Source organism: Culex quinquefasciatus, chromosome 2 (genome assembly GCF_015732765.1).
Source record: "Culex quinquefasciatus strain JHB chromosome 2, VPISU_Cqui_1.0_pri_paternal, whole genome shotgun sequence".
Lineage (NCBI taxonomy): Eukaryota > Metazoa > Arthropoda > Insecta > Diptera > Culicidae > Culex > Culex quinquefasciatus.
Window position 1 is genome coordinate 142538909 of NC_051862.1, and position 26463 is coordinate 142565371.

Genomic DNA, 26463 nt, shown 5'->3' on the forward strand with positions numbered 1-26463 from the left:
TAAACTCCCACAATTTGTTCGCATACTTTACAGTCTCACCATTCCAAAGTCAACACTCTGAATGAAACAACAATCGGTCATCGTGCTTTTACAGGGCCAAACTTTCAAGACAACAAACAGAGCAACCTCTGCAGATATCGGTTGTGTTGTAACAAAGTTTCGTGAGCTTCAAAGAACTTGGGCCGCTGAAATTGCCAACCTCTGACATTTGGCAAAACCTTTTGTTTTAGATTCAAGGAACGAAATTTTCCCAACATTTCTCTCGCAGTGAGCTGATTTCATCAGTGCTGTCGTCACTGGCATAGCAGCATGACACGTGACGTGACATGTCCTCCGGGCTGCAGCCCCTAAGCCCGAGAGGACACCAAGGGTTGTTCCCCTTCCCCCACCCTGTCTTTTTTATCACTTACCTTCCGCGTTGATGCTGTAACGGGAGTTGGTCATGTCGACACGTTTCATGTCCTTGATCCAGTAGATCTTGGGCTGGGGCGAACCGGTGGCCTTGCACTGCATCACGGCCGTGTGGCCAATTTCAATTACCCGCGTCGTAGGGCTCTGGGTGATGACGGGAAAGCCCGACGGCGTTTTGTCCGCTGCAACGAGAAAAGAGAGACACTGTGTGAAAAAGGGCTGCCGGGGTAAAAAGCTCCAGCCAATCTTCCCCACTGTGTGTGTAAGGATGCTGTCCGGTCGAGTTCCGTGGCAAGATCTGGCCAGAGTGGTTCTATATGATGGACGACGCAACGTCCGGAAAACAAGGCGTTGAACGGAGTAGCAACAAAAAACCGGAATTTCATTAGTGTGAAATGCCGGGAAGGAAAGGATGCCTTCTGGATTCAGCTTTGTTTGATCAGATCCGGGGGGAAGATTTTCGGGGAGATGGAATTAATTTTGGGTGACAAAGCAAACAGAGTGACCCCCTCCCCTGGGAGGGTGCGTTCTGGCAGCAAAAGTCGGTTCTTATTCTTTTTTGGAAAAGGTCGTGATATGCTAATATTTTGAATTCTAAGTTAAGCAATGACGACCGTTGATAATAAGTTTAAAACCAAATCAGAATTTAAGATATAAATGACATTTTAAATTCTGATTTGGTTTTTCATTTCTCGATTCATCTCATGATTCCAAAACTTTAGTCATAAATCTGGCTTGATGATTCAGAGTTGCTATGTCTCCAAAAGCCCGAGTCGATATCCTTTCAAAAGTAGCCCAAATCGGAAGCCAGCTGATCCACAATATTGATTCTAACACCTCACCACAAAAAAAGTTTAATATTGGAAGACAAAATCTGTCACCATGTTATTTTTGGGATGTGCAAAATCTTTTTTTCCTTGCGTACTTGCTTTTGATGCACACGTTTACTCATACAATAATACATGCTTTGGCTCACAAAGATGATGTGCATGCTTTTGCATGTGATTTAATACAGAAATTATTTACTTTGTTACGTTTAACCTAAAATTTGAAAGAGACATAGTGACTATCATAGTAAGATTTCTTTTAACAACAAAAATCATCGGAACTTTTTTTAAAAGCTGGGAAATTCTCCGCCAACTCACACGGAATCAGAGAAAATGGCTTTTTAGAGTATACTGATGTTCTTAAAAGCTTTATTTTAATTACAGTCTCGATTTTTGAAGGCCGTGGCGGGATAATCGAATCACGAAAAAAAAAGTTTTCGTTGTCTTATTTTTTAATGACGAGCTTAAGCATGAGCCCTAAACAACGCTAAAGTGATCCAGAATTGTTAAATCCAAGATGGCGGCCAAAATGGCGACTATTGAAAAGTGCATTTTATAATTTAATAGCCAATCAACTATTCAAATTTGACTATAATCGGGACGCAGAACTGGATTTTGTTATTAAAAATAAGAAAAAAACACGAAAAACAATTTTGTTTCGTGATTCGATTATCCGAAGTTCCACACAAACCTTTGGATAATCGAACTTCGGATAATCGAAACTTCGGAAAATCGTAGCTTCGGATGATGGAGTCTGGACTGTAAGTCTTTTTTGTTTTGTTTTTAAAAATTATTAGAACTTAACAATTATTTTAAATTGATGGTTTTGATCATTTTTGATCAGATTTCCGAAGTTTTAATCCTTCAGTATTTTTAGCACTTTTGAAAGTTTTTTTTTGAAAGCTAAGCCAATGAATGACTCTTTTCAAGTTCATTGTGGTTCGGGCATTGCTAGAATGAGGGATTTTTTTTCTTAAAATAATTTTTTTCACAGTGAATGAAATCTATAAGATTTTTTTTATTTTAGGAAAATCTCCTCATTTACCCAGTATTATTGATAAACACTTTTTGAAAAGAAAAAAGACATTCTCAGTCCATTAAAGCTAAAAAAAAAAAAATATAAATTTTGAGAATAGTTGAACAATATTTGAAAAAAAGCAAAAATAAAATCATAACAATGACACAATCTCAACATGGACTCATTTAAGTTTTCCCTGATTTAGTAATCTGAATCCGATTCTCAATATCTCTCTATGTTCCATATATTAATTCGTTCAAACCACTGATAAGGGACCATCCATAAACCACGTGGACACTTTTTTTTTAAATCTCAGACCGATCTGGTCTTCAGTCGGAATCTTGAACCTGCCTGTTGATTCCACACCTTGTTATAATACCTCTTCCAAACTTGAGTTTTCATTTGGAACAACACAAACAAAAGGATTAAGGTGGATAGCTCATTGTACTCCTACCAAACCAGTTGTTGATCCCAAAGTACGTACACATAATTGAATTGTAGATTTTTGCCCCGTTCACTCCGGACCGTCGACGTCCCACCGTACCCCGCCAAACAAAGCTCTGAGGACGCCTCATCTTGCAGTTTGCGGGGGGCTGGTCAAAGTTAATGAATTTGAAAATAATTATTACCAGCACAACACCACTCCCACCTCCACCCGCTCTTAAACCCAGAATTGGAGGCTTTGTTGACCGATTGTTGTTGTTGTTGGGGCTGGAGGAGGGACGACCGCCATTGTTTGTGGTGTTTATTCGTCATGGCAATTTTGCTGGACAAATGAAAAGATAACAAGGATATCGTCCAAATCGGGGTCGGATTAGGACGAGGCAATGGCTGTTTTTGAGTGGCTGGGTTCGCTTTCTCCCCGAACCAGGTTCGTGGAACTGGGTGGTATGTTTTGGTCCATTAGGTGCGGTGTTTATCGGTTTTCCGAAAAGATGCTTGTCGGTCAACAATGAATTTTTTTGGGTGCAGATTTACACTGTTTGGGAATGGTGAGAGTTAAAAGATGTATGTAGAGATGTTGTATGAATACCTGTATAGCCTTTCTCACATCAACTCTACTTTACTCTACACAAATGCTATAACTCTTTTTTTATGGTTGATTTCCTTGATTTAAAAAGGTGATTTCAAAGATCATTTTCGTAGATTGTAGAATTCCGCAATGCATCCCTTTAATTTCTCTCTTCATCATTACAATTCTGAAAAGTGAGTGCATAATTGACAAAGGGAGCGCGTGGTCGTAAAAAAATATTCGGAGTGAAAAGTGATTTTTTTTTGTGTGTGCCTTTTGTTTCGCATTTTTGTCGTGAATTGTGATATAGTTTTCGATAAAAACGATCCGAGTTCGCTAGGTTTATCGCGTAACAAAATTATTTTGATTCATCAAGAACGTCGTGGTGCGCGAATCTTTTTTGTGTTGAAAAGACCTTCCCATAGCTCCGTAGCTCGGAGGGCTCGACGTCGGTTGTTTGTGTGTTAAGCCCTCTCCATAGCATCGTAGCTCGAGAGGCAACGAAAATCAATACCTTATCTAGCTAACAGAAAGAAGATCGGAAGGCACTTGATGATTGAGTTCGTCGCGTCTATTCCGTAAAAAATTCATGAGCTAAATGATTTTATAATTAAAAATCAGACTACGCTATCATTGCTGCATTGCGTTTAACACCTCATTTTATAAATAAATATTATTTGGTTTTATCTTTCCACAGCCGGCTGTCTAAGATTAAACCATTACATTTAAAATTTAACAACAGTTAAACGGGAAATGTCTCATCCGCAGCAACCGATTGTTTGCCTTGAGAATAAAATATAATACCTTTCAACAAACACTATGATTTTGGGTCGCATCATCATCTTCTATGATGAATCCTGACCAAACACCCTATCCTACTAACCAATTTTCAGGTTCCTGGCGCTTGTGGGGTGTAAGCACAGAGTAAATCAGCTGCCCTAGTAGCAACCTGCGCTAACTAACATTCCCGTCCCTTAAAATCGAGATCTACAAACTGACATGGCGGGCGCCGTTGGTGGCCAATGACTGTTACCTATTCGCAACTGATCTTGTTTTGGCAATCATGGTGTTTTATCTTTTCAGCGCATTCATACATGCTGTTGATAAGGGAAATACCACTTGGTAGTCGAAGCCTATGATCAGTAGTGCTGAAAGGATATTACGGTTCTGTTCAGCAACGGAGAAGGACAACCATGGGTGGTCTCTCATGCTCATGCTCATGCTCATCATTACAATTCTGAAAAGTGACACCTGTTCTCCGTCCCCTGTTTTTTTGCTTCAATCCCCCCCAAGAATCGCTTCTTCCACTTGGACAAGCTTCAATAAAATCAACAATTTTCTTCCGGTGTGCTTTTTCCGGGGATGGGACGTGATAATTAATTGAAGATTATTTGTTTGCCAATAAACGAATCGCACATTTACCTTCCCTTTACCAGCCGCTGCTCCAGAATGGAGAAGAGAACTTCCCGGAAGTAACGAAGTTACGAAAACATGGCACCATCCTCCGGCAACAAACATCAAAGTCGTTATTATTCAGACAAATTTTGACATTTTTGCGTCCCCCCCCCCCGTCACCTACCCTGAGTCAAACTTTGACGAGCTTTCGCACGTCGAGACGTTTATTCCGCGATACAGTGAAACATCGCTGGTACGACCATTTTTTAATCGCAATGAACAACGACACCAACTGTCAATCTATCGGGAATTTACCTTATATTGTAGGAGAAAAGCTCTACCAACTTGTCTTTGTACAGCTGTTGCTTTGGAAGGGCGGAAACTTTTGGCAATACGGAAAGCGACGTGGACCTGCTACAATGTGTATAGACGGAAGTTCCCTGGCATTCGGAGTCAATTTGTCAACTCGAGAGGCAGATAGGGAACTTCCGTGCAAAGTGGAGCCAATGACGGGCGGTCGGGGTTGGAAGGTTTGGAAATGTCGGCCGAGGAGGTGGGGGATTGGTCGAAGCGGGACAAGATTGAAATTTGTACGGTGTGTCTGGATTTTTGATCATCGATACCGATCAATCTAATTATTTAGTTAAATTGATTAGTTAATTTCAGTAAGTTTATTCAAATGTTATCAATTCGCAAATATTCATATAGAAAATAAACTAAACGCCTTAAAAATATATAATATTAAATTATTAAATATTTAATAATTACATTTAACTTATCTTTTAGGAAACTTTTTCGTCTGATTCATAATGTCCAAGCATATTTTTATGATTCATTGGTTTTCCATTTAATTCTCCATACAAATTTGGGTTTGTACATAGTGATTTTTGTCCAGGTTCAGGTTGACTCACGAATAATTGATTACTGAGCGCTCCAGAGAGCAAAAAAGACAAGTCGATCGTGTGATGATCGTTTTTTGATAATTTTGTACACCGGATTACATTTACATTTAAAATCATAAAAATACGTAAATATAATACCCAGTCTTTGAAAAATATATAAAATTAATAGAAAATATTTAAAGCTCCAACCATTTTGCGGATCTGTAAACTAAAATTTTAGCAATTTTCTCAAATAACCCAATGTTGATACATATATAGTCAAGGCACGAAATCGAAAAAGGGCTCATTTTCGTGTGTCTAACGGCAAATCATGTAACAGGCCAGGTTTTGATGGATCTAGACTAAATCGACCCCGCTGAGTCCGAAAATCGCGGTCACGAAGCCGAATTCCTTAAGGGAAGCGAGATATTCAAGATGGCGACCAATATGGCGGCTATATACAGAAGTTAACAATATCACAGTATAAAGGTTGTTGACGTGTCGATTTTAACTAATTTTGGGCCGCTTAACCCAAATATGACCATGAAAATCGGTCACGGCGACCCAGTAGCGTGTAATCCAAGATGGCGTCCAATATGGCGAAGAGAGAATCTTCAAGTATATTTAAACAAGATGTAACAGGCTTGTGACCGATCAAATTTAACTAATTTGGGGTCGCTGAACCCGAATATGACCATGAAAATCGGCCACGGCGACCCAGTAGCGTGTAATCCAAGATGGCGTCCAATATGGCGAATAGTGAATCTTCAAGTATTTTAAAAAACATGTAACAGGCTTGTGACCGATCAAATTTAACTAATTTGGGGTCGCTGAACCCGAATATGACCATGAAAATCGGTCACGGCGACCCAGTAGCGTGTAATCCAAGATGGCGTCCAATATGGCGAAGAGAATCTTCAAGTATTTTTAAACAAGATGTAACAGGCTTGTGACCGATCAAATTTAACTAATTTGGGGTCGCTGAACCCGAATATGACCATGAAAATCGGTCACGGAGACCCAGTAGCGTGTAATCCAAGATGGCGTCCAATATGGCGGGAGAGAATCTTCAAGTATATTTAAACAAGATGTAACAGGCTTGTGACCGATCAAATTTAACTAATTTGGGGTCGCTGAACCCGAATATGACCATGAAAATCGGTCACGGCGACCCAGTAGCGTGTAATCCAAGATGGCGTCCAATATGGCGAAGAGAGAATCTTCAAGTATTTTAAAAAACATGTAACAGGCTTGTGACCGATCAAATTTAACTAATTTGGGGTCGCTGAACCCGAATATGACCATGGTCTCCGTGACCGATTTTCATGGTCATATTCGGGTTCAGCGACCCCAAATTAGTTAAATTTGATCGGTCACAAGCCTGTTACATCTTGTTTAAAAATACTTGAAGATTCTCTCTTCGCCATATTGGACGCCATCTTGGATTACACGCTACTGGGTCGCTGTGGCCGATTTTCATGGTCATATTCGGGTTCAGCGACCCGAAATTAGTTAAATTTGATCGGTCACAAGCCTGTTACATGTTGTTTAAAAATACTTGAAGATTCATTATTTGCCATATTGGACGCCATCTTGGATAACACGCTACTGGGTCACCGTGACCGATTTTCATGGTCATATTCGGGTTCAGCGACCCCAAATTAGTTAAATTTGATCGGTCACAAGCCTGTTACATCTTGTTTAAAAATACTTGAAGATTCTCTCTTCGCCATATTGGACGCCATCTTGGATTACACGCTACTGGGTCTCCGTGACCGATTTTCATGGTCATATTCGGGTTCAGCGACCCCAAATTAGTTAAATTTGATCGGTCACAAGCCTGTTACATCTTGTTTAAAAATACTTGAAGATTCTCTCTTCGCCATATTGGACGCCATCTTGGATTACACGCTACTGGGTCGCAGTGACCGATTTTCATGGTCATATTCGGGTTCAGCGACCCCAAATTAGTTAAATTTGATCGGTCACAAGCCTGTTACATGTTGTTTAAAATACTTGAAGATTCACTATTCGCCATATTGGACGCAATCTTGGATTACACGCTACTGGGTCGCCGTGACCGATTTTCATGGTCATATTCGGGTTCAGCGACCCCAAATTAGTTAAATTTGATCGGTCACAAGCCTGTTACATCTTGTTTAAAAATACTTGAAGATTCTCTCTTCGCCATATTGGACGCCATCTTGGATTACACGCTACTGGGTCGCAGTGACCGATTTTCATGGTCATATTCGGGTTCAGCGACCCGAAATTAGTTAAATTTGATCGGTCACAAGCCTGTTACATGTTGTTTAAAAATACTTGAAGATTCTCTCCCGCCATATTGGACGCCATCTTGGATTACACGCTACTGGGTCGCCGTGACCGATTTTCATGGTCATATTCGAGTTCAGCGACCCCAAATTAGTTAAATTTGATCGGTCACAAGCCTGTTACATCTTGTTTAAAAATACTTGAAGACTCTCTCTTCGCCATATTGGACGCCATCTTGGATTACACGCTACTGGGTCACCGTGCCCGATTTTCATGGTCATATTCGGGTTCAGCGACCCCAAATTAGATAAATTTGATCGGTCACAAGCCTGTTACATCTTGTTTAAAAAAACTTGAAGATTCTTTCTTCGCCATATTGGACGCCATCTTGGATTACACGCTACTGGGTCGCCGTGACCGATTTTCATGGTCATATTCGAGTTCAGCGACCCGAAATTAGTTAAATTTGATCGGTCACAAGCCTGTTACATCTTGTTTAAAAATACTTGAAGATTCACTATTCGCCATATTGGACGCCATCTTGGATTACACGCTATTGGGTCGCCGTGACCGATTTTCATGGTCGTATTCGGTTTCGGCGACCCCAAATTAGTTAAATTTGATCGGTCACAAGCCTGTTACATGTTGTTTAAAAATACTTGAAGATTCTCTCTTCGCCATATTGGACGCCATCTTGGATTACGCGCTCCTGGGTCGCCGTGACCGATTTTCATGGACATATTCGAGTTCAGCGACCCCAAATTAGTTAAATTTGATTGGTCACAAGTTTGTTACATGGTGTTTAAAAATACTTGAAGATTCACTATTCGCCATATTGGACGCCATCTTGGATTACACGCTCCTGGATCGCCGTGACCGATTTTCATGGTCATATTCGGGTTCAGCGACCCGAAATTAGTTAAAATCGACACGTCGACAACCTTCATACTGTGATATTGTTGACTTCTCTATATAGCCGCCATATTGGTCGCCATCTTGAATATCTCGCTTCCCTTAAGGAATCGGGCTTCGTGACCGCGATATTCGGACTCAGCAGGGTCGATTTAGCCTAGATCCATCAAAACCTGGCCTGTTACACGATTTGCCGTTAGACATGCTATTTTTGGGTTTTTAGCCTTGACTAATATGCCGGACACAAATTTTAATGCTTTTAAATTCGTATCGATTAATGGATTAATCCTTATCATTATTTATGTAGATCATAATTTGATTTTTTTTCAATTTCGGGAATTCCCGGGACAAGTTATTCAAAATCCCTGGATTCGGGAATTCCCGGCTTTGGAAAAATCCCGGAATTTTTTTCCGGGGAATTCTCGGGATGGACGCTCTAATCAGTTTGATTTTATATGTGAGCAACTCTCTACGAAATCGGCCGATTTCGATCATTTTTATTTTTTGTATTTTTTTATTTGACTCAAACTTTGTGGGGGCCTTCCCTATGACCAAATAAGCTATTTTGCGTCATTGGTTCACCCATACAAGTCTCCATACAATTTTGGCTGCTGTCCATACAAAAATGGTATGTAAATATTCAAACAGCTGTAACTTTTGAGTGAATTTTCTGATCAATTTGGTGCCTTCGGCAAAGTTGTAGGTATTGTTGAGGACTTTTGAGAAAAAAATAGGTACACGGAAAAAAAATTTGCAGATTTTTTTATTTTTTTTACTCAAACTCAATTTCCCAAAATACGTATTTTTTGATTTTCGAGATTTTTCGATATGTTTTAGGGGACAAAAATCCGCAACTTTTGACCCATAAAGAAACGTCGCCAAAAAATCTGCCGCCAAGTTATGAATTTTTGAAAAAAATAGTGATTTTTGGAAAAAATTGAAGTTTCATGCAAAAACAAGTTTGAAAAGGGCCAAATATTGAATATTACGCCCATTTAAAATGCTAGTCTTGATTTAAAAATATTCAAAATATTTTTTTCGAAAAGATCGGAAAATTTCACGAATGTTTCATGTATTAACATTGAAAATCGGACCATTAATTGCTGAGATTTCGTCATTAGAAAAAGGTGGGTTGTTTTGGTGAGATTTAGAAAACTTCAATTTTCGTGTTTCTTTTTCTTTAAGCCACTGTATTTCAGCAACCACAGGTCTAATCTTCAATGTCTCTAAGACAATTTGATAGCAAATTTTCTGAACTTTTCAAAAAATATATTTTTAGAAATGGTCACTCATGGTCACTATTTTTAAAAATTGAAAAACTGCAAATATTTCGCTAAAATCAAACTTTCGGTGGCTATATCTTGAAAATGGAGCCCTTTATCAAAAAATCTGTAAAGTACTTTTCGATTGCAAATTCAATTTCGCATTAAAAAGTTATGTCAAACTTGTTTTTACATGAAACTTCGATTTTTTCCAAAAATCACTATTTTTCAAAAATTCATAACTCGGCGGCAGATTTTTTGACCATGTTTCTCTATGGCTCAAAAGTTGCGGATTTTTGACCCCTAAAACATAACAAAAAATCTCGAAAATCAAAAAATACTTATTTTGGGAAATTGAGTTTTAGTGAAAAAAAGTTGATAAAAAAATCTGCAAAAAAAAATTTTCCGTGTACCTATTTTTTCTCAAAACTCCTCAACAATACCTACAACTTTGCCCAAGACACCAAATTGATCAGAAAATTCACTCAAAAGTTACAGCTGTTTAAATATTTACATACCATTTTTGTATGGACAGCTGCCAAAATTGTATGGAGACTTGTATGGGTGAACCAATGACACAAAATAGCATATTTGGTCATAGGAAAGGCCCCCACAAAGTTTGAGCCAAATCAAAAAATACAAATAAAATCCATTTCCGGTTTTGGTAGAGAATTGCTCATGTTGAAATATGAAACTATTTTTAAACTTTCTGCTCTTTTCGATGAAATTATTTTTTTTTAATCCTGCCCATACTTTAAGAAGAGCTTTGAAGACAAATTATTTGACATTTGCAAGTGTTATGCTTACCTTTAATGGTAAAAAGGTATTGTTATTGAAAAATGTGAAAATTTCACAAAAGTTTCATTTTTTAATGTCGAAAATCATACATAAAGTAACCGAGTTTTTTAGAACGCGTTGAAAATTTTTGAATTTGAATTTTTATTTTTTATTTTGTAAATAAGATTGAAAAAGTGACAAAATAAAATATTATTTCAGGAGTAGCATTTTACTGCATGTTTTCAAATACCAGTGCAAATAAATAGCGTTGATCGTAAATTGATCATGAATACCTAATCCCCCCTAAGATATTGCGACAGATTTTGTTCAGTGATTCGTTACGGCTGTTATTGATTAAGAAATGAAAAATTGCAGCAATATATTCTCATGTTGCCTTGTAAAGGAAAATCGAAAGAAAAAACCTCCACCATGATTAATTTGCAGTTGCCGCTCGCACTGAATGTGCGCGTGTGTCATCTCAAAAGTCGAGGCATTCACCAAAAAACCAATCTGTTACGCAAAAGAAACATTTCTTCAAGACAGCAGAAGCAAAACAAAGAAACATTCAAAAGTGTTCGCCCAAAAAGTTATGAAACAACAACAAACGAGCAGCAAACGACGACGACGACGACGCCGGCAAATGAACACATCCTTCGCCTTCGAAACAGGCCGGAACTCGTCGACGACAGTCCTTCTTGCGTCCCCGTAGAAAGAAGTATATTATAAAGACATTACTCAGAAATTAACTGTATAAACTTCTGTTAACTGCCTTAAGAGAAAACTCAAACAGAACTGAATTGTGCGCGCTGCTCGGTTATTGCCTAGCCGCTTCAGGGCCGGGCGCGCAAGATTTACGAAAGACCGGTTCCCCTCTCTAGCCCAAAAGTTTCGAGGCGCGGAAAAGTGAAAATTAAGCCCCGGGAAAAAGCGCGCGCGCGCGCGATGAAATGTAAATGAAAACTTTATCAAGCAAACAGTGAAGGAATAGCAGCAGCAAGTGTGAGTGCCAAATGAGCAACACAAATAAAAATGAAAAATATTAAATGAGAAAAACTTATGGGAAAAGAAAAATGTATTCGGGAAAATGGAAAACAGCAGCAGCAGAATGGCGCGGAATGGTATTTAATTTACTGGCCCTGCTGACTTTGCGCCTATATCAGTCTGGATTCGCATTCTTCTGTTTTTGTGGAGTAGGATGAGAAAGATGGAAGCTCAAAGTAGCAAATTTTTAGCATAACTTGGAGTCTTGGCCCGGTGCTGTTTGGCCTTTCACTGCTGCAAATCCCGAGTCTGAAATGTGGGCTATTTGATTAAACTGTGTGCCCACCGGGAAGCGTGATTATCGCGCGAGCAAGCGTTTCATAATAGACTTTGGGAAAGTTGGCATCATTAGCATTTCAAAGGAAATTTACGGCCGGATATTGGATGTGGGTGGGCCACCTTTTAGTGTGAGATAATAAAAATTATGAACTTTTGCGATTTGAAGACGAGACCAGTATGACGAAGACGTTTTTTTTTTGTTGAGCGTCATCTCATAATCTGACACAAGGCGATGAAAATTTTAAATTCTTAATTGTGTATCCACGATTCACCTACACAATCAAAAATGTATTTAAACAAATTAAAAAAACATCTTGGTAAAACGCTCGAGTCTTTCTAAGGAGATATTTTTTTCGATTTTCTATATAATTCTTGAAACTTTTAGTTCAAAGATTTGTTATTTTTTTCATACGGGAATATTTATTAATCCACAACAAATGCTTTTGAATATTAAGAAACAAACGAAAAACAAAACAACCTCAACTGATTGTTTTTCTCGAATTTACATTGTACTCAAGTTAAGGATGTTACAACAAGTCCATTCGATCGATACGAAACTTATAAACTAGTTCTTCTAGAGTTTGACACAGGTCCTATCAAGTGCCCCAATATATTTATAGTAAAAAAAACATTTTTTGCAATTCCGGAAAAGTTGAACTTTTCAGCACTTGTTTCGAAAAGTAACACTTTTCAACATTTTTTTGATTTAAACGATTTATTGATAAAATAAATGAAAATTTTACATAAAACTTCACTCAGTGTGTGTTTTTTGGAATTGCAAAAAATGTTGTATGGAACTCGTTGCAAAACATGATTTTTTCAGCACTCTTCGTATTTATCCAACTCGGTGAACCTCGTTGGATAAATGTACGACTCGTGCTGAAAAAATCCTATTTTTGCAACTTGTTGCATAAACTACTATTTTATGTCAGAAGAATGAGTAATTTTACCTCTGAAAATGCGTTATTTTACCACTTTTGTGGTGTAATGTCAGAGGCAAAATAACATCCTAAAAGAGGTGATATTCAACCTTTCAAAATTACACCTCAGAAATTTACGCAATTTTTTACTGTGTACACCAACATGGAAAAAAATTAACGGTGATAAAAATTTATTGCAGCAAAATCGTCTGATTTAAAGTTAAAACCATAAGCTTATAGTGCTTGTAAGTCTGTTAAAAAAGCTATTTCGTTTTTTTTTGCTGTAATTGACAAAATCTTTGAGAAGTGTCAAACCATCGCAAAATTAAGTGGAAAATGGATTTTCCGAAAAAATGTGAAGTTTTGGAGCTTTGGTGTCTTCAGAAGAGTTGTTGCAAATGGAAAAGGGCAACTTTTAATTTGGTTGAAAATTAGGGTAGTTCACGATTAGGGTGATTTTGAAAATCTAACTTTACAGGAATATTCATGGGAATTTTTTTGTCTTCTAGAAAGTTGTTGGGCTTGCCAATTCAAGCAACTTGGTCCAAGACACCAAAATTTTATCTCGTGATCTACGCCTTCTATGACCAAATTTATAGAAAGCATCTGAGCAAACCTTCAAAAATCAGTTTTTTGGGTTTAAATGATAATTTTACATGGGTAATTCTCCGCCAACTCACACAGCAGTTGCCCCGACCCCTCTTCGATTTGCGTGAAACTTTGTCCTAAGGGGTAACTTTTGTCCCTGATCACGAATCCGAGGTCCGTTTTTTGATATCTCGTGACGGAGGGCGGTACGACCCTTCCATTTTGCACATGCGAAAAAGAGGTGTTTTTCAATAATTTGCAGCCTGAAACGGTGATGAGATAGAAATTTGGTGTCAAAGGGACTTTTATGTAAAATTAGACGCCCGATTTGATGGCGTAATCAGAATTCCGAAAAAACGTATTTTTCATCGAAAAAAACACTAAAAAAGTTTTAAAAATTCTCCCATTTTCCGTTACTCGACTGTAAAAAATTTTGGAACATGTCATTTTATGGGAAATTTAATGTACTTTTCGAATCTACATTGTCCCAGAAGGGTCATTTTTCATTTAGAACAAAATTTTTCATTTTAAAATTTCGTGTTTTTAACTTTGCAGGGTTATTTTTAGAGTGTAACAATGTTCTACAAAGTTGTAGAGCAGACAATTACAAAAATTTTGATATATATACATAAGGGGTTTGCTTATAAACATCACAAGTTATCACGATTTTACGAAAAAAAGTTTTAAAAAAGTTGGTCGTCATCGATCATGGCCGTTCATGGTCACCCGCGACAGACACGGACGACGAAACAAAGAGAAACGCAAAAGTAACTTTTTCAAAACTTTTTTCGTAAAATCGCGATAACTTGTGATGTTTATAAGCAAACCCTTATGTCTATATATCAAAATTTTGTAATTGTCTGCTCTACAACTTTGCAGAACATTGTTACACTCTAAAAATAACCCTGCAAAGTTAGAAAAACACGAAATTTTAAAATGAAAAATTTTGTTCTAAATGAAAAATGACCCTTCTGGGACAATGTAGATTCGAAAAGTACATTAAATTTCCCATAAAATGACATGTTCCAAAATTTTTTACAGTCGAGTAACGGAAATGGGAGAATTTTTAAAACTTTTATTGTTTTTTCGATGAAAATACGTTTTTTCGGAATTCTGAGTACGTCATCAAATCGGGCGTCTAATTTTACATAAAAGTCCCTTTGATGCCAAATTTCTATCTCATCACCGTTTCAGGCTGCAATTTATTGAAAAACACCTCTTTTTTCGCATGTTCAAAAATGGAAGGGGTCGTACCGCCCCTCCGTCACGAGATATCAAAAAACGGACCTCGGATTCGTGATCAGGGACAAAAGTTACCCCTAAGGGCAAAGTTTCACGCAAATCGAAGAGGGGTCGGGGCAACTTTTCCCGATTTCGTGTGAGTTGGTAGAGAATTACCCGTGTGCAAAATCTTTTTTTTTTCTTGCGTACTTGCTTTTGATGTACACGTACACGTACGTACACGTACATGTATGGAAACTCAAAATATGACCAAAAATCGGGTTTTCGATACATCTGAGGGCAGATTCAGATTCAGCGGGCAGAATTACATAGAAAAACAAATATGTGTACAATTTAACCACCCTAATCCTTTATGATTTTTCCTTGAAAATGAGACTTTTTCAAATGAAGATATCTTGAGATTTTTTAGCGTTTATACGTGGGTAATTCTCCGCCAACTCACACAGCAGTTGCCCCGACCCCTCTTCGATTTGCGTGAAACTTTGTCCTAAGGGGTAACTTTTGTCCCTGATCACGAATCCGAGGTCCGTTTTTGATATCTCGTGACGGAGGGCGGTACGACCCTTCCATTTTGAACATGCGAAAAAGAGGTGTTTTTCAATAATTTGCAGCCTGAAACGGTGATGAGATAGAAATTTGGTGTCAAAGGGACTTTTATGTAAAATTAGACGCCCGATTTGATGGCGTACTCAGAATTCCGAAAAACGTATTTTCATCGAAAAAACACTAAAAAGTTTTAAAAATTCTCCCATTTTCCGTTACTCGACTGTAAAAATTTTGGAACATGTCATTTTATGGGAAATTTAATGTACTTTTCGAATCTACATTGTCCCAGAAGGGTCATTTTTCATTTAGAACAAAATTTTTCATTTTAAAATTTCGTGTTTTTCTAACTTTGCAGGGTTATTTTTAGAGTGTAACAATGTTCTACAAAGTTGTAGAGCAGACAATTACAAAAATTTTAATATATATACATAAGGGTTTTGCTTATAAACATCACAAGTTATCACGATTTTACGAAAAAAAGTTTTAAAAAAGTTGGTCGTCATCGATCATGGCCGTTCATGGTCACCCGCGACAGACACGGACGACGAAACAAAGAGAAACGCAAAAGTAACTTTTTCAAAACTTTTTTCGTAAAATCGCGATAACTTGTGATGTTTATAAGCAAACCCTTATGTCTATATATCAAATTTTTGTAATTGTCTGCTCTACAACTTTGTAGAACATTGTTACACTCTAAAAATAACCCTGCAAAGTTAGAAAAACACGAAATTTTAAAATGAAAAATTTTGTTCTAAATGAAAAATGACCCTTCTGGGACAATGTAGATTCGAAAGTACATTAAATTTCCCATAAAATGACATGTTTCAAAATTTTTACAGTCGAGTAACGGAAAATGGGAGAATGTTTAAAACTTTTTAGTGTTTTTCGATGAAAATACGTTTTTTCGGAATTCTGAGTACGCCATCAAATCGGGCGTCTAATTTTACATAAAAGTCCCTTTGACACCAAATTTCTATCTCATCACCGTTTCAGGCTGCAAATTATTGAAAAACACCTCTTTTTTCGCATGTTCAAAAATGGAAGGGGTCGTACCGCCCCTCCGTCACGAGATATCAAAAAACGGACCTCGGATTCGTGATCAGGGACAAAAGTTACCCCTTAGGACAAAGTTTCACGCAAATCGAAGAGGGGTCGGGGCAACTTTTCCCGATTTCGTGTGAGTTGGTAGAGAATTACCCACGTAGAAAAAAAAAGTTGAATTTTGGAATGTTCAAAATTTGGTAGGTTGAATATTACCTCTTTTTGAGTAACATTACATAAAAAATGTGAACCTGATGAATATTCATCAAAAACTGATGAAAATGTATCATTTTCTGGGGTGAAATTAATCATTTTTTTGCCACAAAATCTGTCACCATTTCTTGATGAATATTACCATCATTTTTTTCGGTGTAGTGCTAGATCTCCTCTTTCCAATGCAACCAAGGGCAGACGGTAATAACACAATTCATGCCATTTCAATAACAAATACTGTTAAAATAACAGAAAGTGTTATGGAATTTTCTTGAAAAATCAATTTTTGGATAAGAGTTTAATAACAGTTTATGATACCATAACAAAATTTGTTATAGGTTTGATATTTGTTGAAAGCCAAAACAACTTAGGAATATATTTTTTGTAATGAAAGAATACCTCCAACTGTTATTGGGATGATCGGATTAGTTGTTAAAATAACAAAAAATAATAGCAAAGATTTGTTCCAAGAATAACTAAAAGTGGTATTAGTCTTTCATTACAATAATAATCCAATAAAAAAAATTATAACGATGAATAACTAATAACAAATAGATTACGAGATAAAATTTTGGCGTTTTTCTTATTTTCTGGACGTCATTTCATATGCGTTTTTTTTTGTTTTTTTTTTTCGTTAAGACTTTTTTACAACGTCCAATCATTATCTTTTGTCTATTTGCTTTTTTCATAATTTTGAAGTCGATTTTTAAGCGTCTTTTTTATATGTATTTATATGCTCTTAAACCATTAGCTTTTAATTTGCAAAAAGTGTATCAAAAAAAAATCTGAGAATTAAAAACAAAAATCTGTATACTTATTTTGACATAAAAAGGAGGGCGTATTTGTTATGAACACGGCCAAAGTAATATCGAACTTGAATCTTTTTCCAATCTTTTTAAAATACACAAATTTGATTAATGCTTCATGGCATATCAAAACCAACAATTTCTTTTCGAATCATTTTTTTTAGATTTGTAGAACAGACAAGAAAAAATGATACAAAAAGGATTTTTTGTAACATTTTGCCCAAGTTTTACATTTATTTTTTAATTAACAAAATAACTTTTAAAACATTTCTTAATATTTAATGAACAATTTTTTATCTGAAATTTTTAAATCTTTTATGCAAAATAGACTCTTAATGAAACATATATTTTAAATCCCAATACAAACAATTTAATCTATTAATGAATAAAAATAAAGTATGATTTTTATTTTTGTATAGTTTTTGTATCCATATCAAAATTTGTATTAAATTGTTTGACGCAAACTGTGATATTCAACCAGTTTGCGTTTGTCAGTTTGTCCAAAGGAAGGTGTAAGCACCCAAGTAACATTTTAGGCTTTATCAAAGCTGTCACAACCGCTATAAAACCTATCAGCCAAAACCAACATTAAAACCCCTTAGTCGTAACAAACTCCCCAGAACCTTGATAAACCCCACTTAAAACCCAAAAGGACCTCCGCAAAAGGTTGTTACGGCCTATTTATAAAACCTACATAGGAGTTCAAGGCTTTACAACTGAATCCTAACAACATCCTCAAAGCCTTGATAAAACCTTTGTTAAAACCTAGTCAGGAGTTATGGAAAAATGACATTTCATACGTCTTCAAACGTCTTATGCCAAATAGGTTTTATTTTGGCAAAAATAAGTCTTCGTCTTGCCAAATGAAATTATGGAGATGGTTGTCAAAATGGCGATGATAAATAATAGATATTAGAGGTAATCCAAATAATTTGAAAGCTTATTTCTCACAATTGATGGCTCAAATTCAGCTGCAGTTGAAATTTTATTGATAAATGTAGGGGAGATAGAGCCAAAAAATACAACTCGCTTCATCAAAAATCAATATTTTGTAATCACAGTGTTTAATGTTAAAAAATATTTTATTGCAATTCTTTGAAAAAAAAATGTTCAAAATATTTTCAAACATCTATCGCTATATAAATCATACCAGAAATTCAGCATAAATGTGTGTTTCCATCAAATTTAAATCAAATTTTTCAGTTTTATATTTTTTCAATCAAGATGGCAGTCAATCATATTCAATCAGAGCACGCGTTTAGTGCCATATTTATGCACTGCTATTTGGCCGCGATAAATGCTCTTTAAGGAGCTTATGGTTTTAAGTGAGCTTTTTACATGCCTACTGGCACTTGACAGCTACAACACCCTAAGTTTTAACAAAGCATGCGATAAAACCGTTTGGCATGGCATTGCCATCTGGTTTTCAAGCCTCTATTAAAACATTCATAAAACCTTATTGAAAGCCAGTCGGCTTTTACTTCCACCCGGTTTTATGTCCGAGGCATAAAACCCTGTTAGAACCTATTAATTAGCTCTTGCTTGTTGGTTGCGGTGAATGCCCAAATAAAACTATTAGGCAATCAAGATGCTACAATAAACCTTTAATAAAACTTGGTGATGGCTAGTTGGTTTAAAAATGTTACTTGGGCACTGATACATATTTTAATAACGACATCAAGGCTTTGATAAAATATAAATAAAAATGTAAAAAAACTTGTTGTTCACAAAACAGATGGAATATGCTTTTTTAATGACTTGTTTAAAAAAAAATGGCATGTTATGATGTCAGTAAACGCATTATGTTTCGTCAATGTTTAATCAGCAGAATTGAATTTCATTGAATATCCAGCGACAAACTTAAATTGTAAATTTAGAGTAAAAATGGAATGGAATCACCTAAAGCAACCATGCAGACCACCTACGTTTATTTGTGGGGGATGATTCCATAGCATATACAGTACTGATCAAAAGTATATGACATTCGACGATTTGCCAAAGCAAATTCAAAATTCAAATTACTGGTGTTCGCTCGTGTTTCGACCAAACTTTATGAAATTTTTCTGCACAAGCAGTTCGGAATGTTTACTTTCAGATGCTTTTAGAAAAACTTAGCTACCTATTATCGTTTCGAAGTTATTGACATTTTCGTCAAAAATACGATTTTGACCGACACAAATCTCCAAAAATATTGATCGGACCAACTTCATATTTTAGGAACTTTATCTTGAGATAGTTTCTTAATATTACCCCAAATTTCAGCCAAATCCATTCACAACAACAAAAGTTTCAGCGGTTTGAATTTTTGAGACGTCGTGCCAGAAAAAAACCGAACGAACTGGTAAAAAGTATATGACATTCGAGACATTGCTCGTAAATTCTCAGATGTCAATTACTTTGCGTCCAGAGGGCTAAAATCGACGAATATTTCAATTTTTCGCACCATCCCAACACAGCCCCTCTAGAACCCCACTGCAATTTTGAAAACTATCGGACAACTTTTTTTTCGAATCGTGCCGTTTTCTTGGGAAATTGCTCTATCTAAGAATGTCAGCTTGATTTTGATTTGGTAATCGTGGGGAAATTGTGGGTATTTGACTTTTTTAACATTTTAAGAAAATGGATTATGCAATTATAATTTGAATAAATATAAAATAATAAAATTATGAATACATGAATGTTTTTTTGTTATGTTGTGAAATTTGCCAAGCTCTGCTTGATAATTCTTCACACGTCACCGAAACAAGCGTGCATCAAGCCGTGGTTTTTCATCAAAAAGCTCCCACCGCCCAAATGAAGCCATAAACATGCCAGCAAACGTACACCGAAAAGCACTCCGCTGACATTGAATATTTTCCCATTTTCATTATTAGTGTACTATATTTTGATGAATGGCACGAGCAATTTTCTTCCATTCGGCTCGGCTCAACAACGCCATTAAAAAGATGACAAAACTGCCACCATTTCGCCTTCACGCCAGCGAGCCCTGTCCCATTCGTAAACATGTTCCGAAATCCCCCTCCGCTTGCACCTGGTCTGCTCCCTCACCACTTTTCCACCGATGAATACCAAATTATGCAAATCTATGCAAAGTTATGCCTCGCCGGAAGAAGAAGCCTGAAATAACGCTTATGCAAATCACTGCCCTGGCAGGTTGGCTTTCCCGCGGCGGTGTGCTTTCCTTTCCAATTGTGTGCTTTTTTTCTCGTCCCCCCCCCGTCAGATGACGCACTGTGAGGGGAATTTTGGGGAAAATTTGGCAACAAGTGTGCAATTTTTGAATTCTGGAGTTTGCTTATTTAGAACAAATAAAAAAGCTGTTCAAAATTTTACTTAATCATTAAAATTAATGCTCTTCCTTCAATTATTTTCCTATTAATACACAAAAAAGAAAACGGTTAGTGGGCACTCACGTATGGCAACATCGTTATGTCATGGTGACCGTGTTATTTTGTCACACGTGCATTTTTGGCTCTAAGTTGAGAAAGCCTTTTTTGCAGCGGCAAATTCCTATTTTTTGATATTTAAAGATCCCCAGAACTTGATTTCAATCCTGGCTCCATGTAATTTTGACACTCTTCGTATGAAGTGTAGTCCGATCAGACCGTGCTATTTTGCCACAGCCTGCAATTGCGACAAGTTTCCGAAGGTAATTTGAGTCTGTTGCCATTTTTTCTTTCTTGCAGGCAAGCTTATTGTTGATTTTTTGTCATTTTCTTTAATAATCAATGATTTCAAGTAAGTTTTTATGGAGTAATAAACAAAAGAGATAACAAAATTAATAAATTTTGCCCATCCACCTCAAACCCACCGTGCCCTAAGGACGGATATGTCCTTATCGTCCTGTGTGAATGTGTCCCGAAATCGTACAGCCTTGCCGATTGATATTATTGAGGCGTCACTCCGCGAATCGGTATACCGGTTTCGTGGAAATGGGGAAATGTGACAGCGGAACGGAAGTGGAGCTTATTTTATGGTCTCTCAGCTAAATCGCGGCGGCTTTCCTCATTGATTCACTTTTGAGGCGCTAAAGTGTCGATAAAAGAGCCTTTATTAGAATAAAATCCATAAACTGCATTCAGTTCGGCGCGAATCGAATTTATTCGCGCTGGATTTTAGGGCGAGATACAGAGAGAGAGGGTGGATTCGGGGTTGCCATTTTGATGGACTAAAAGAGAAAACCGTTAAAATTTCCCCCGGAAATAGATATAAATAAAGGCACCGGCAGGGGCAGCGCTTTCATGATTTATTCATCAATCTGCACCGCAAATCCGGTCACCGCCATCTCGTGGCGAGCACTTCCAAAATCTGGGACAAAATCGGGGCAGGGCAGCCCGGATTAGCGTGAGAGTTCTTTCTTTGCATTCCTTCTAAGCTACCTTACTCTTTTTTTGGCGGCGTTGACGAGTTTGGAGTTCTTTCCCATTCTTATCTGAGGGCCACTGCCGGTTGATTAGCATAATGGCCGGAAATTCATACAATTAGTAATGCAAATCCGGGCCTGGGAATGTCTGCACTTTTGTTTGCTTTCCCGGTCCGGCTCGGGGGAGTGCATCTGGCAGGGACGAGCAGTTGATGAAGAAGTGTTTAAGTTTTGAATTTGATTGAAAGTTCGTGAATCTTTCGGCGTCGGTGAGATTTTGATTCTTGAGTTCAGACATGGGTCTTAGGCAGCAGTTAGGTTTAATTTTTAAAATCCTAGTATTTGAGAGTTGTATGAATTTTTGAATCAATACAGATTTTTTTTCAAAAAATCGAAATATTGGTCCTAATTTTTTTTTGAAATGAGCATGAGCATGAGCATGAGCATGGTTGACTGCCAATGAGCTGCTACTCCGTTATTGACAGATCAGCTGAAGTTAAACAATGATTTTTTTTTTATAAAACGATAAAAATTTAATACTGCTGAATCAAAAATGATCAGTGGGAGCCAACCATCCGTTCACTGTTTAAACTCTGAAGATCCCTTTCGCTATATACTTGTTGATACCGCTTGAGACCGTTGAATCCACAGCATCTCCTTCAAGCATCACGTGATTATTATTTTTTGGGTTAGTAGGATAAGGTATTGGCTTTTCGATGCCTCCCGAGCTACGATGCTATGGGGAGGACTTTCATAACAGACCCGTCGGCGAGCCTTCCGAGCAACGAAGCTATGGGAAGGTCTTTATGGTTAACATACAAAATCACTCACACAAAATTATTTTGCTCCACTATTAACTCGACGATCCAAGAACACAAAAAAAGCACCAATTACTCAACAAAAATGACGCTCAAGACACAAATAATTAAGTAAGGCAAGAGCGCGGCCTCGCCGTCCGCAATCGACTGAAGTAGGAAACACAATTAACACCCTGTTACTTTGGAACACAATTACTACGACAAACTCAACCGGCGGCGTGCCCTCCGATCAGCGATGATAAAGGAAGGACTGATATTATCATTGTTAGCAAGAAATAGCACACATAAACACACGACAAAAGCACACACAAAAAATCACTTTTCACTCCGAATATTTTTTACGACCACGCGCTCCCTTTACAAATTATGAACTCACTCCATACTAACAGCTACACAAAAGCACACAAAAAAAATTAATCTCATAATCATGATTTCGCGTCTCCACTTCCAGCGCACCAATCTTGGTTCTAATTTTTTTTGAAATTTTGATGAAGTGCACCGTTTTCAAGTTAAAGCCATTTTTAGGTAATTTTTTTTTTTGGAAAAAGTCGCAATTTTTTATTTTTTTTTATTATTGCACAGTTTGACCACTTCTGAAAAAAAATATTTTTAACACTTGTAGCCCCAACGGGATCAAAAAAGTTGGAAATGCAACTCCACCGACTCATACAACCCTTGCAAAAAAAGTTAGAAATGCCTTTTTTACTATGACTAAAGGTAGACGCATTTTTTTGGATCTACCTTGTTGGAGGTGATTTTTGACATTCTTCCGGATCGAATGCAACAAGAATCATCCAAATCGGTTGAGTTTTCACCGAGATACAGCCGGTTGAAATTTCATTTCCAACTTTTTTGACCCCCTTGGTGCTTCGCGTAAGTTTTGACCCCGTTGGTGCTACAAGTGTTAAAAAGCTAGATCAAGACTAACATTTCAAAAGGGTTAAACATTTAATATAACGCCCATTTAAATAGTTAGTCTTGACAACAAAGTTAAAAAAAACAAAATATAGAGTTTTTTCTCAGCTTGTTCGCCCAAAAGTGGGCAAACATGTGCACTAATTTAATAAAAATGAAAAACTGCTACTATTTTCTAAAAAGTTATCTAAAAATGGCTATAACTTGAAAACGGTGAACTTTATCAAAATTTCACCAGAGTACTTTTTGATTGCAAATTTGATTTCACATCAAAAAATAAAGTTGAAACATTTTTGCGACCGATATTTCTTTTTTTTTTTTCAAAAAATCAGTATTGATTCAAAAATTCATAACTCGGTCAAATATTTTTTGCACAACCTGGAAATTTCTGAAATGTTGGAATTTTTTTTCTCTGAAACATGCCAAAAAATTAAAAAATTAAAAATGGTATTTTTTTGGCAAATCAAGTTTTTGTGACAAAAAGTAAAATTAAAAATCACCATTTTTTTTACCTCGGGTCTCGTGGCGCAGGGGTAGCGGCTTCGGCTGCCGATCCCGATGATGCTATGAGACGCGGGTTCGATTCCCGCCTTATCCACTGAGCTTCTATCGGATGGTGAAGTAAAACGTCGGTCCCGGTTTCTCCTGTCTCGTCAGAGGCGCTGGAGCAGAAATCCCACGTTAGAGGAAGGCCATGCCCCGGGGGGCGTAGTGCCAATAGTTTCGTTTCGTTTCGTTTCATTTTTTTACCGTGTATAATTTTTTTCAGTGAAGTCCTTATCCATACCTACGACTTTATCCAAGACACCTAAGCGATCAAAAAATTCCTTCAAAAGATACAGATTTTTGAATTTTCATGCATCATTTTTGCGTCGACAGCTGGTAAATTTGTATGGAAAATTTTATGGACAAACTAATGATGCAAAATTGCTTCTTTGGGCATACCGAAGGCAATAAAAAAGTTTCAACCAGATTAAAAAATACGAAAAAATTCGAATGATCGAAATCTGAAAGAATTGCTCTTTATTCAAAAGTTTCAATCAATAACAAAATTTATTATGATAACACAATTCGTTATTACTAAACCGACGGGACAAGTAGATTTAATAACAAACTTTGTTATGATAACGTAACTCGATTCCATATGAAAATTCAATAACAGGATTTGGGATAGTTGCCGATTTGTTATTGAAATGGTATTATCCCTGTTATTCCCACAAGCCCGGGAAAGGTCAAGGGCAAAGAAAAAGTTTGTTTCAAAATTCTAGTCGAACTTTCACAATTTTGGTTATGGTTATGTTCTACATAACCAATATGACACAGAACTTAGCAAGATGCTTGTTAAAATTCTGGCAAATTTTCAATTCGAACGATGACTTTTTTCTGTTTAAAGCTTATAAAAATATTAGTTATTTTAGGTGGTTTTGCAATCAAACCTTACTTTTCCAACAGGTTCAATAAGGTAAATTCTGAAGGCATTGAAATCAATCTAATTAAACGCCCCCAGTCACAGGACGTCACGGGGTTGTGACAACCGGAAGTTGCACCATTGCCCGATATGGAGGTATTTGCTCAATGACATCCTGGCGCGGCATTGCATCACATCCACGTTATCCACGGCTCGTTATCGCTCAACGTTAATTGACTCCAGCAGGCCTATTGTGTGTGTATGTGTGCTGTGCCCAAAGGGCGTCTCCACTTGTGCCACCCACTCTAACCCAAACATAACCTCCAAGCCAGTTTGACCGGAGGTGTAATATTACGAACCATTTCCGGTCGGATCTGTGCGTCTGCCCTGGAAGGCTACGCGAGACACGGTGAAAAATTATACGGGACACATAAATCAAGGAAAACGTTCAATTTCACATTTTAAACAACACAGTTTTCAACAGTGCACCCAAAAAGGCATCGATACTTACGTTCGTAGACGGTGAGGGTGGCCTCGGCAGAGACGGCATCGCCGACGCCGTTCTCGGCCATGCACTCGTACGGGGCGTCGTCGCGGCCGGCGCGGACCGGCTCGATTCGCAACATCGAAACTCCATTTGACTCGATCACCGAGTAGCGTGACTGCGTTCCTGCAAAACGGAGGGCAGAGAGGGAGATTCACATGAGTTTCTGCAGAGGGGCATGGACTGGGATTGGTGAGTGAGTGTCATCGTACCACAATTGGTGAAATATCCCCTCTCGGATGACGACGGAATGTCACATTTGCAGTCAGTCTAAGTGCACTACATTACGATTTGGGCATGAAGCTTGCGCTAATTAGCTGACTTTGAGCGGCACCGTGCAAAACTGACGTAAGTCGGCTTATCAGTCATCATTTAGAAATTCTCGAAATTATTGTTTCCAAAGAAATTTTCGCGCGCGTTGGCCAATCAAATTTTCTCTCTGAGGTTGCAGGAAGTTTTCTAGCTTTACCTTGAATTTTACATTAATTACTGTGCAACTATTTCGAGACTCGCGCCGCAACGAAGCTTATCGTCAAAGCTGCTTACGCTGTCTGTCTGCCTGAGAGCTCTCTGCGAAACAGTTGTTTGCTGTCATCGTCGGTGCGATCGAGTGAAGTGTAGGTATCGATACTTGCAGTAAGCTAATTTCCCGAACCTTGACGACGACATTTTGATGCGGAAATCGAATCAATGAAGCGCGTAATGGGTGTGGAAATGCGATTCCAGTGAGCTTATTTGAAGTACAGAGATTTTTTTAACTCCGGGCATGTGCTTTTGGAAATTGTATAAAAAACTCTAATAATTTAGAAAAAAATGCAGGAAAAGATAGGCTGGAATTTTAATTTTAAAAATAATTATATCTGAAAGGTCCGAAAATTTAACTAATATTTTATTTTTGACATTGAAAATCGGATCATTTCGTTACATCTAGAAAACCGTATTTTCCTTTTTGGCCTTTTTCCCGCCTTTT

At 37.4% G+C, this 26463-nt stretch overlaps 1 protein-coding gene across 10 annotated transcripts in view; it reads right to left on the bottom strand.

The window, feature by feature from the left end:
- Positions 1-26463, bottom strand: part of LOC6046331 (tyrosine-protein phosphatase Lar) — a 483374-nt gene that overhangs the window by 133118 nt on the left and 323793 nt on the right. For all 10 annotated transcript variants that reach the window (XM_038253031.1, XM_038253038.1, XM_038253036.1 and 7 more), the window contains 2 exons: positions 25461-25619; positions 411-593 (listed from right to left, as the gene is read on the bottom strand). In XM_038253031.1, the coding sequence (XP_038108959.1) occupies positions 411-593; positions 25461-25619 (342 nt within the window). The remainder of the gene's footprint in view (positions 1-410; positions 594-25460; positions 25620-26463) is intronic.